The sequence below is a fragment of the Pelophylax lessonae genome (genome assembly GCF_965119305.1).
Source record: "Pelophylax lessonae genome assembly, chromosome: 7".
Taxonomy (NCBI): Eukaryota; Metazoa; Chordata; class Amphibia; order Anura; family Ranidae; genus Pelophylax; species Pelophylax lessonae.
Window position 1 is genome coordinate 152425280 of NC_138774.1, and position 12401 is coordinate 152437680.

Below are 12401 nucleotides of genomic sequence, written 5' to 3' on the forward strand. Positions count from 1 at the left end.
TCTATCTTTTTCCATTCTTCAAGAACGACCTCTTTTAGACCGTGGATGCGTGGAGAGTGATGCTCAACTTGTCTCTTCAGAATTCTCCATAGGTGTTCGATTGGGTTCAGATCAGGAGACATTCTTCTCCACTGAATCGCTTTCACCCTGTTTTTCAAGAATGGAACAATGGCCTTAGATGTGCATTTTGGATCATTATTTTGGAAAAGTGCATGATGACCAAGGGCCCCGAGTGATGGTAGCATCTTCTCTTTCATTATAGAGCAATACATCTGTGATTCATGATGCTATCAATAAAATGCAGCTCTCCGACACCAGCAGCACTCATGGAGCCCACAAAAGGACACTGACACCACCATGTTTCACTGTAGGCACCATGCAATTTTTTGTGTACTCCTCACCTTTGTGACGCCATACAGTTTTGAAGCCATCAGCTCCAAAACCATTTATCTTGGTCGCATCCCTCCAGAGAGCAGAGTCCCAGTAGTCTTCATTTTAAGCATGGGCCATGCCAAATTGTAGGCAGACTTTTTTGTGCATGGGCTTTAGGAGAAGCTTCCTTCGTGGATGACACCCATGCATGCCATTCCTCTGCAGTTTACGCCATATTCCATCACGGGAAACAATCACTCTAGTTTGGTTTCTACTTCTTTAGCTAACTGCAATAAACCTGCATGCTGATTTTCTCCAACCCTTCTTATCAGAAGACACTCCTGTCGAGGTGTTAACTTCCATGGATGGCCTGGACGTCTCTCAGATGGTTGCAGTTCCATCTTTTTTTAATTTTTGTATCACTTTTGGCTACAGTATTCTGATTGATTAGTAAAGCTTTGCTGTTTTTCTTGTAGCTTTCACCTTTCTTGTGTAAATAAATTATTTTCTTTCTTAGGTCTTGTGACATTTCTCTTTCATGTGGTGCCATTGCTGACAGCATGAAATTGGATGGGGTTTTCTTTAAGTAATGCCCTTTTATAATCAACTGTGTGCTGGACACCAGTTTAATGAAAAATTAGACTTACCTGTAGTTGAATTCTTGTTAATTAGGATTTTTTTGTTGTTTACTTCAAAGACTTTCATTGGGTGTATTCATTTTTGCAACATGATCTTGAATGATATGGTTAGGTAAAAAATACTTTGTGTGTGCAAATTAACAAATCTTGGTTGCAATCAATGGCCCACATTAGTGGGAGTATTTTGTAGTATAGTGTCCCATAGAAAGTGTTGATTCTGAAAGTAAAGTAAAGGTTTTCTGGCAAATCTGCTGGGGTGTACTCATTTATGCTGAACACTGTATATACAACCCCAATTCCAAAAATGTTTGGACACTGTGTAAGTTCTACATATAAACATAATGCAATGATTTGCAAAACTCATAAACCCATATTTTATTCACAATTTAAAACACATCAAATGTTAAAACTGAGAAAATGTATCAGTCTAAGATTAAAGAAAGGTAATTTTGAAACTGATGGCAGCAACACGTCTCAAAAACGTTGGGAAAGGGGGCCATGATTACCACGGTGTTACATAATGGCCTTTTCTTTTAACAACACTCTGTAAACATCTGGGAACTGATGAGATCATCATGTTTTCGGAGAGCAATGTTGTCCCAATCTTGCCTAATATAGGTTACTAACTGCTCAACAGTCCTGGGTCTTCTTTGACATATTTTTTGTTTTTAAGATGCATCAAATATTTTCATATTATGAAAAGTCTGGACTGCAGGCTATCCAGTTAAGTGCCTAAACTCTTCTACTATGAAGCCATGCTGTTGTAAGTTTTAGCAACACAATGCTAAACCGCATACTGCATCTATGACAAGGCCTTTCCTGAAAAAAGACATTGCCTGGATGGGAATATCTGCTTCTCTAAAACCTAGATATATCTTTCAGCACTGATGGTGCCTTTGCAGATGTACAAACTGCCCATTTCATTCACACTAATGCCCACCTATACTATCAGAGATGCAGGCTGTTAAACTGAGCACTGATAACAATCCAGAAGATCCCTTTCCTCTTTAGTCCAGAGGGCGCTGCATCCATGGTTGCCAAAAGAATGTCAAATTTAGATTTGTCTGACCACAGAATAGGTTTCTAAGTTGCAACAGATCATTTTAAATGAGCTTTGGCCTAGAGAAGACGGCCATGTTCAGATATGGCTTCTTCTTTGCATGACAGAGCTTTACCTTGTATTTTTGGATGGCGTGGCGAACTTTCGTCACGTACAGTGATTTCTGGAGGTATTCCTGAGCCCATGTCCCTCACAGAATCATATTCAAGTAGTAAAACAAAACCTCCTGCACTCGAGTGCTGTCTGATGGAGTAAAAAGAGGTGCACTACAAACTCAGATGTAGAAAGAGCTATTGGTCTTGCTGCCCCCTTCAGGATCAAGGGTATCCAGAACCAACTAGTAGAAAAGACAAAAAAGAAAAAGAGGGGCACACCGACCTAGTGCATTACCATAAAACCATTTATTTAAAATATTAAAAAGTGTACAAAGTACTCACAAGACTGGTGTGATACAACACACATCAACATTGCATATACAGTCTCCAAGGTGGCCAGGTCCCAAATGTGACGAATGGACATGCAGATGGTCGCATGGGGCTACTGTGGCTAGGCTGATGCGTTTCAGGGGCGAACCCCCTTCCTCAGAGCCAGAAAAAGTGCTGCTAGATCACAAGCCGGATGGCCGAAGACTAAATGGGAGCTGGCCGCACCTCTTCCTGATCCGCCCCAAACCCAAGGGTGGGACAAAGGGGAGGGGGGGAAAGAAGAAAAGGGAAGAGGAGGGGAAAGGGGAAGGGAGAAAAATGGGAATCATAGAATAGAAAAGGCAGCAAGAGGGAAAGGGAGGGGAGGGAAGAGTGGGGGTACTGGGACAGGGAAGGTCTTCGGCCGTCCAGCTTGTGATCTAGCAGCACTTTTTCTGGCTTTGAGGAAGGGGGTTTGCCCCTGAAACGCATCAGCCTAGCCACAGTAGCCCCATGCGACCATCTGCATGTCCATTCATCACATTTGGGACCTGGCCACCTTGGAGACTGTATATGCAATGTTGATGTGTGTTGTATCACACCAGTCTTGTGAGTACTTTGTACACTTTTTAATATTTTAAATAAATGGTTTTATGGTAATGCACTAGGTCGGTGCGCCACTCTTTTTCTTTTTTGTCCTCACAGAATCATGCCTGTTTTTATTGGAGTGCATCTGAGGGCCGAAGATCACCGGCATCCAATATTGCATTTCGGCCATGACTCTTGCGCACAGATTTCTCTCGAAATTCTCAAACTCTTTTGATATTATGTACGGCAGATGATGATATTTTTAAAGGCTTTGCAATTTTACATTGAGGAACATTATTCTGAAATTGTTCGACAATTTTTAGAAGTAGCTTTTCACAGATTGGTGAACCTCTGCCTATTTTATCTCTGAGACTCTTAACTCTTTAGGGTGTCCTTTTTATACCTAATCATGTTACTGACCTGTTGCCAATTAACCTAATTGCAAAATGTTCTTCTAGCTCTTCCTTGTTAGTTGCACTAATGGGTCATACACACTATAAGATTTTCTGAAGACTTTTTCCTTTAGATTTACCAAAACCATATAATATGAGGTCAAACCTAAACACTTTCAATTTGTATGCAATCTGGCAGGCCTTTGCACTACATAGAAAAGATAAATCTGAAGGAAAAAGTCTTCAGAAAATCTTATAGTGTGTATGGCCCTTTACTTTGCAAGCTTTTTGTTGCCATGTCCCAACTTTTTTGAGACGTGTTGCTTCCAACAATGTAAAAATGACCTTATTCTTTTTTTCTTAAATCAATACATTTTCTCAATTTAAACATTTGATAGGTTTTCTATTGTAACTAAAACATGGGTTTAGAAGATTTGCAAATCAATGCATTCTGTATTTATGTAGATTTTACACAGTGTCTCAACTTTTTTGGAATTGGGGTTGTACACCAAAGAGCATTGGTTCGTAAAGATGCACTATCTTGTCAAAAGTATTTGGACACCTGCCTTTACACGCACATGAAATTTAATGGCATCCCAGTCTTAGCCCATAGGGTTCAATATTGAGCTGGTCCATCCTTTGCAGCTATAACAACTTCAACTCTTCTGGGAAGGCTGTCCACAAGGCTTAGGAGTGTGTATGGGAATGTTTGACCATTCTTCCAGAAGCGCATTAGTGAGATCAGGCCCTGACGTTGGACGAGAAGGCCTGGCTTGCAGTCTCCGCCCAAAGTCATCCCAAAGGTGTTCTTTCGGGTTGAGGTCTGGACTCTGTGCAGTCCAGTCAAGTTCCTTCACCCCAAACTCGCACATCTATGCCTTTACTGACCTTGATTGTGTACTGGTTAGCAGTCATGTTGGAACAGGAAGGGGCCATCCTCAAACTGTTCCCACAAAGTTTTGAGCATGAAATTGTCCAAAATGTCTTGGTATTCTGAAGAGTTCCCTTCACTGGAACTAAGGGCTCTTTCACACAGCCCGTCCGTCGGACGGACTCCGTTTATCTCAGCGGGGGGATCGATCCGCCGATCCCCCGCTGAGCAGGAGGATGACAGCTGTTCTCTGCACTGTGTTCGGAAACACAGCTGTCAGTTCCCCATACATCTCCATGGGGGAATCGGATGGGAATGACCGCTGGACGGTTGGAAAATAGATGTCAGCGGAGACATGCGATAGATGGATCGCATGTCTCCGCTGACATCCGATGCCCCATAGGGATGCATGGGGGGACCGTTCAGATCCGCTATAAAAACGGACAGGCGGATCTGAACGGTCCGCCTGTGTGAAAAGGGCCTAAGGGGCCAGGCCAATCCCCTGAAAAACAACCCCACACCACAATTCCCCCTTTACCAAATGATTTGGGGCAAATTTGGGGTGGAGGAACTTGACCGGCCTGCACCGAGTCCTGACCTCAACCCGATAGAACACTTTTGGGATGAATTAGAGTGGAGACTGTGAGCCAGGCCTTCTCGTCCAACATCAGTGCCTGACCTCCCAAATGCGCTTCTGGAAGAATGGTCAAACATTCCCATAGACACACTTCTAAATCTTGTGGACAGCCTTCCCAGAAGAGATGAAGTTGTTGTAGCTGCAAAGGGGTGGCCAACTCAATATTGAACCCTACGGACTAGGACGCCAATAAAGTTCATGTGGCTGTGAAGGCAGGGGTCCCAATACTTTTATTTTTTCTATTACACTAATTTCGCCAATATGTATTTAGCTAACACTAAGAGAACCCTTTTTGTTTAGGTTAATCAGATTTTTTTTTTTTCTGTGCATTTATAATTTTTACTATGTATATGAAAAACATTTACTTTAAAAAAAAAAAAAAAAACATTTTATACAAAAAACATACATGACATGGGGGGTCACAAATTGGTTTTCTTAAGAGAAAGCACAGCAGTAGTAATTTGCTTTTAGACTGTCACTATCTATAATTGAATGTTTGCACATAGCTAACAAAGTGAGAGTGGGCAGTGAGATGGGATGAGTCACTATTTTGACTTCAGATAGATGTATTTAACACTAGAGCCTAAGCAGTAAAATGGACTGTATTGCTATAAAATAATTAGACAATTGTGTCACATAATCATAAATTGTAAAAGGACAGTCCAGCGCTGTTTGTGAGACCCCATCTACCTCTGGTCATTCAGCAATATTAGCCTCAGAGTTAGCCCCCGTTCACATTGGAGCAACTTGTCATGCGTTTTGACCAGTCAAATGGCATGACAAGTCACAGCCTATTTCTGTCAATTGCGCTGTTGAAATCGGTGGGGCGCTGACTTTGCGGTGCTGCAATGATTTGAAAAAGTATTTCTTGTACTATTTTTGTTGATTTGGGGTGAGACTTGCATAGACATCTGTGCATGAAGCCGCACAGATGTATTCCAAGTCATACTGACATGCGGCTTTGAAATCGTGCGATGTCAGATAAGGTTGAATGATTTCAAAGCTGCAGTCAATGTGTACAGGGGCTAAAGGAAGTTGTTAGATGCCTCTACTTAGTATATGTGCCACCCTTGGCCAAGCACATCTCATACAATTTTTTATTCCCATAAATACAACTATAGGAAACTTCATCATTCCGCAGTATTGGGATAGGTGTTTTGGAGCAATCACACTATCCTAGCAATTTCGGATTGACAGGTTTAATCATTTTCTTATACTTATGTGGCTATTCCTTGGCTCTGGGGTAGATTGCACAATAGCAGTTTTGTTTGAGTTTTCTCCTTCTGTTTGTATAGCTACGGTTTTAACATGTAAAGCTATATAAACAGAATGGGTATACAGTGGATATATAAAGTCTACACACCCCTGTTAAAATGTCAGGTTTCTGTGATGTAAAATAATGAAATAAAGATAAATAATTTCATAACTTTTTCCACCTTTACTGTGACCTATAAACTGTACAACTCAATTGAAAAACAAACAGAAATCTTTTAGGAGGGAGTAAAACTAAAAAACTAAAATGGTGTTGCAGAAGTGTGCACACCCTCTTATAACTGGGGATGTAGCTGTGTTCAGAATTCCCCCCATCGGACGTCCGTTTGTTTAATTGTTTGTATTATTATTGTGTGTATGTTAACCATGCATAACATTATTTGCATGTCACCCCCACTGGGTCACATTCACTATTAATAACTTTATTACTATTGTGTTTAATGTATCACATAGGTTACCGCTCACCGCCATTACTCAATGTAAAGCACCACATACCTCTGCACTTCACTGTCTGAACCTTAATTGTTACTTGCATTTATTTATAACCAGAATAAATACAATTTATTTTGAACAAACTGCCCTGCGGTTTCATTCTATCCATCCCTCAAAGGCTCTCTTTTCTGTCCACTGGCCTTTTCCAGTACACTTTATATGCATATGGTTCTAGAGCCAAGGGAAGGACCACCGTACTTAGGTTGATCACTGTGGCACTTTATCAAAAATTCTCAAGTTAGACCTACCCCTGTTTTTTTTTTTTTTTTTTTAAATAGGAGTCAGTACAATCTATCGATCATTTAAAGGGCCTCTGATTAACCACAAATAAAAGTTTAGCTGTTCTAGTTTTCTTAGTCACATTCCAAAGCATTAGAGTGATCTTTTTGTTGAAAGGTATCAGTCAGGAAAAGTGTACAAAAGAATTTCCAAGGCATTAGATATACCATGAAACACAGCGAAGACAGTAATAATTAAGAGGAGAAAATATGGCACAATAGTGACATTACCAATAACTGGAGGTTCCTCCAAAATCGATAAAAAGATGAAAAGTATACTGGTCAGGGAAGTTGCCAAGAGGCCTACAGCAACATTAAAGAAACTGCAGAAATATCTGACAAGTACTGGCTGTGTGGTACATGTGACGAAAATCTCCCATATTCTTCATATGTCTGGGGTTGAGGGGCAAGTATGGGGTTGAGGGGCAAGACGGGTATGTATGGGGTTGAGGGGCAAGACAGAAGCCTTTTACTGAAAAGAAAAGCATCCAAGCCCAGCTAAATTTTGCAAAAACACATCTGAAGTCTCCCAAAAGCATTTGGGAAAATGTGTTGTGGTCTGGTGAAACCAAGGATGAACTTTTTGACCATAATTCCAAAAGATATGTTTAGCGCAAATACAACACTGCACACCACAAAAAGAACACCATACCCACAGTGAAGCATGGTGGTGGCAGCATCATGCTTTGGGGCTGTTTTTCTTCAGCTGAACAGCGGCCTTAGTCAAGGTAGAGGGAATTATGAACAGTTCCAAATACCAGTCAATATTGGCACAAAATCTTCAGGCTTCTGATAGAAAGCTGAACATGAAGAGGGACTCTATCGTTCAGCCTTGACAGCGACCCAAAGCATACATCCAAATCAACAAAGGAATGGCTTCACCATAAAAAGATTAAAGTTTTGGAATGGCCCAGCCAGAGCCCAGACTCTTCTTTGGAAAGAAGAGTGGGCAAATATTGCCAAGTCAAGATGTGCCATGCTGATAGACTCATACCCAAAAAGACTGAGTGCTGTAAAAAAGAAAAAACAAAACAAAAGGTGCTTCAACAAAGTATTAGTTTAAGGGTGTGCACACTTATACAACAACATTTTTTAGTCTTTGATTCTTACTTCCCTCCACCTAAAGGATTTCAGTTTGTTGTTAAATTGAGTTTTTGAGAATTTTAAACCAGCCTCAGTTGAGTTGTACAGTTTATAGGTCACATTAAAAGGTGGAAAGAGTTCTGAAATTATTTATCTTTGTCTCATTATTTTACATCACAGAAACTTGACATTTAAACAGGGGTGTGTAGACTTTTTATATCCACTGTACCTACTGAATTATAAAAAAGACTCACTGTCACATTTAAGTATTGTTACCTACTTGAAAATAACCTGCTCTAATGCATCCAAGCTAATGTTTTCTTTAATATGTTGAAAGTGCTGTGCTGATGGTAAAGTAATATTCATGTACCAATACATTCATTTATAGAACACTGACCTGTAGAAGCTCCTTGGCAGAGCCTCTCCTGTCCACATCCATCTCTAGGCATCGATTAAGGAAGTCTCTGAACACAGATGACAACCTTTCTGGGTTCTGTAACTCTGGAGTTCCATTGGTAGCTATCAGGTACAGTGCCTTTACAACAAACAGAAACATTAACTAGTAAAATGTTTCTCTCTAGCAGACAACTCAGATACACATACACATTTCCATCACATCAGGCATAGATTCAATAACGGCAACTAGTTGTGTGGTGAACTCCTACCCTTAAAGTAGTCCAAACCTTGACTCAAGGACATTTAATTTAGTAGAGCACAGTGCAGCATAAACTAATGCCATTGCTTTCATTAAAGTACTTGCTTTCACCTTATTTTTTATCTTGTGTTAAATCTCAGTGCTGTTAATCTTCTGCATGCACTTCAGCAAGGTCTATACGGCATTCCTCAAAAGGTGGAGGTGACATCAGTGGACCATGCCTATTTAGCATATGTTAACCGGTTGCAGACCGTCACAAGTACATATACTGCGGTGGTCAGCCCCGGCCAGGCAAAGTGACGTACCGGTACGTCACTAGCCTGGGAGCCAATAGCGGGCGAGCGCGCCCACTTCGGCTCGTTCACGGACACCTCTGTGCGTGTGACCGGCGGACCCGATGTTCGCCGGTCACTCACGATCGTCCGCTGTGAAGGGAGAAAGGCAGGCGGCTAATGTAAACAAAGCCGTCTGTCATTCTCCCCTGTGTAAAAGCACTGATCTAACGGTCCTGCTATGTAGGACCGTTGATCTGTGCTGTTACACACACAGACACATCCCTGCACAGTAAGAAGCACGCCCCTAGGGACACACATAGTCACTGCATCTCTAATAAAGTTAACCCCTTCCCTGCCAGTGTCATTTTTACAGTAACAGTGCATATGTATAGCACTGATTACTGTAGTAATGTCACTGGTACCCCCAAAAGTGTCAAAAATGTCAGTCAAGGGTCCGATCTGTCCGCCGCAATGTGGCAGTCCCGCAAAAAAAAAAAAAATCGCAGATCGCCGCCATTACTCGTTAAAAAAAAAAAAACACCAAAAATGACAGAAATCTTTCCCTTAGTTAGTAAACGCAATAACTTTTGCGCAAACCAATCAAAATACGCTTATTGTGATTTTTTTTACCAAACATAGGTAGCAGTAAACAAATTGACCAAAAATTTAAAAAGATTTTGATTTTTTACATTTTTTTTTTGGGAATTTCAATTAAAAAAAAAACGTGAAAAATATCGTTATTTTTGCAAAATTGTCGCTCTTTTTTTGATTATAGCGCATGATCAAAAAATTGCACAGGTGATCAAATACCACCAAAAGAAAGCTCTGTTTGTGGGAAAAAAAGGACCTCAAATTCGTTTAGGTACAGCGTCGCACGACCGCAAAATTGTGCGTTAAAGTCACGCAGTGCCGAATCGCAAAATACCCCCTGGTCAGAAAGGGGGTAAAATCTTCCGGGGCTTAAGTGGTTAAAACAGCCACTAGTAGTTTCCATCTGAAGCTTGTGTGATAAGGTAATGGAGGAGCACAAGTGGGAAACAGGGACACAGTATTTTTATTTTATATCAGGAGGTGCCTTTACAAGAACCTTCATGGCAAGATCAGCAACTGTTTTTTAATGAAAGCTGCCAATTTAAAAATATATATATATCAAAAAAAAAAAAAAAAAAACTCTTTAATCTACTTTAACATGTTAGAATTTTATGGATTATGTCTAAAAATTAATTTAAACTTTGGCACTCAGTTTGAATTTAAAAAAAAAAAAAAAAAAAGCAGCACATAGGTGCGCGCTTCCTTTAAAATGTGAAATATTATTAGTAATGGTGACTAAAAAAAAATATATATATCAGAAATTCAATGAATGCAAAAAATTCCTCCGGCACAGTGTGACGTGACAAATTGCACTTCAATCCAGTGTTCCCAAGCCATCATGTGCACAATGTAGATGACCTCAAGGTTATAAGAGTTCTGCAGCATTTATGGTAATAAATGTCACCGATTGTCTGGCAAACTAAATCAGCACCATTCCACAGGAAAACTCACAATATTCCCAGATCTATCCTCAGAACAACCAGCATAAAGAGGGGAACAAACAGACCACAACTTGTAATACTGCTTAAAATAAATCAAATTTCTTCAGTGGTAAGACTAAAGTGATCACTGGATTAAAGTGCAATTAGTCACATCACACTATGAAGGAGATTTCTGATATTTATTTTTTCACCATTGTTTATAAGATTTCACTTTTAAAGGGATAGCACACCTAATATATTTTATATTAAAAGGTATTGATTTGGTATATATATTTTTTATTTGTGTGACTTACTCTGAGAGGGTTCTCGTTAAGGTAAGGTGGTTCTCCTTCAACCATTTCAATGGCCATGATTCCTAAAGACCAAATATCAACTTTGGGTCCATAGGCTTTTCTTGTTACCACTTCTGGTGCCATCCAGTAAGGTGTTCCCACCATCGTACTCCGTTTACTCTGTTCAGGTGTAATCTGAGCGCAAAAACCAAAGTCCGCTGAAAAATCATGAAAAAACATTCATGAAATATGTATTTTTTTTTTTCAAAATCTTGAATTTACAGTCTCTGTGCAGTTGTGTCTATTACAGTCTATGAATGTGTGGTAACAAATTCCACATTCTTTGGAATGGAATTCTTTGGAATGTAGCTAAGCAATTAGCCCAATTAAGAAGAAGGATGAATTATATCTATTCAAAACAATTTGTTTACAAATAACAGTTTTAGGGCTCTTTCACACTGGCAGACTGTCAGTGGATCCGCCTGCTCAGGGGGAATCCATGGAGACATGGGGGATCAGCTGATGCAGAGTGACACAGACATAGCGCGCTATGGGCAGTCAGATGGAAACGGACCGCCTGTCCGTTTACATCCAACTGTCATTTGACCTTCCAGATGGATAGGGAGAGAATCCCCCATCAGTCTGTTTTTAGCATATAGGTTTAGATCAGATGATGGTGGGTGTCAATGGGCACATGTCTGTTGACACCAGTCGCTCCATAGAGGGCATTGGATGGTTAGATCGGGCCCGCCTAAAAAAACTTGCAGATGGACCAAGTCAGTCCACCTGTGTAGGGACTCCTCGAATCGGACCATCAACTTCCCATTAACACCTGCCGACATCCGATCCAATCCTGTCTGCTAAAACCGGATCGGATGACAGATGTAAATGAACAAGTGGTCCATTTACATCCACCGCCCATTCAGGAAAGCTGACTGTGCCCGCTCTGCATATGCTGCGCAGACCTGGACCTGTCATTTGCCTGTTCAGTGGAGAGATCTCCCACTGAGCTGGTGGATCTGCTTGTTTAGAGTGCCAGTGTGAAAGGGGCCTAAAGTGGAAGTTTAACCAGTTATAGTTGAAAAGTTATGTTCCGGAAAACAACAGGCATGGCAGCATAATATTAAATACAAATAAAACATTACTATAGAATAGTTACGGTATTTATGTGGAGTGCAAGAAGCCTAAATAGATATAGGCACATCAAACTGTAGTACTTACTAAGTTTTACTGATCCATCCATCCCAAGCAGGATATTGTCACTTTTAATATCTCTGTGTATCACTTGGTTTGAATGCAAGAAGTCCAGGGCTTGTAGGCACTAAAAACAAGGACATATTGAAGAAAACACTAAACAAAAAAACAATGCAACACACCCTTATTTTAAATTTAAACTGTGTGATTTGATTTGTGATCTTGGGAAAAGCAAAATGAGGAGGTTTGTAAAGCCTATCCAATCTCTGCTGTCCCCTACCCCCTTTCAGAAGTAAGAAGTGCTGGAAGCTGTATGTTCTCTTCTTCTACTTCCATCCAGATAAACATTCACACATGGGTGAGCCAAGCTTACAGATTTCAGGAAT

General features: G+C 40.4%; 1 protein-coding gene across 6 annotated transcripts in view; it reads right to left on the bottom strand.

The window, feature by feature from the left end:
• The window catches only part of PAK3 (p21 (RAC1) activated kinase 3), a 337291-nt gene that overhangs the window by 3179 nt on the left and 321711 nt on the right, over window positions 1–12401 (bottom strand). For all 6 annotated transcript variants that reach the window (XM_082264390.1, XM_082264388.1, XM_082264392.1 and 3 more), the window contains 3 exons: window positions 12043–12142; window positions 10843–11039; window positions 8485–8622 (listed from right to left, as the gene is read on the bottom strand). In XM_082264390.1, the coding sequence (XP_082120516.1) occupies window positions 8485–8622; window positions 10843–11039; window positions 12043–12142 (435 nt within the window). The remainder of the gene's footprint in view (window positions 1–8484; window positions 8623–10842; window positions 11040–12042; window positions 12143–12401) is intronic.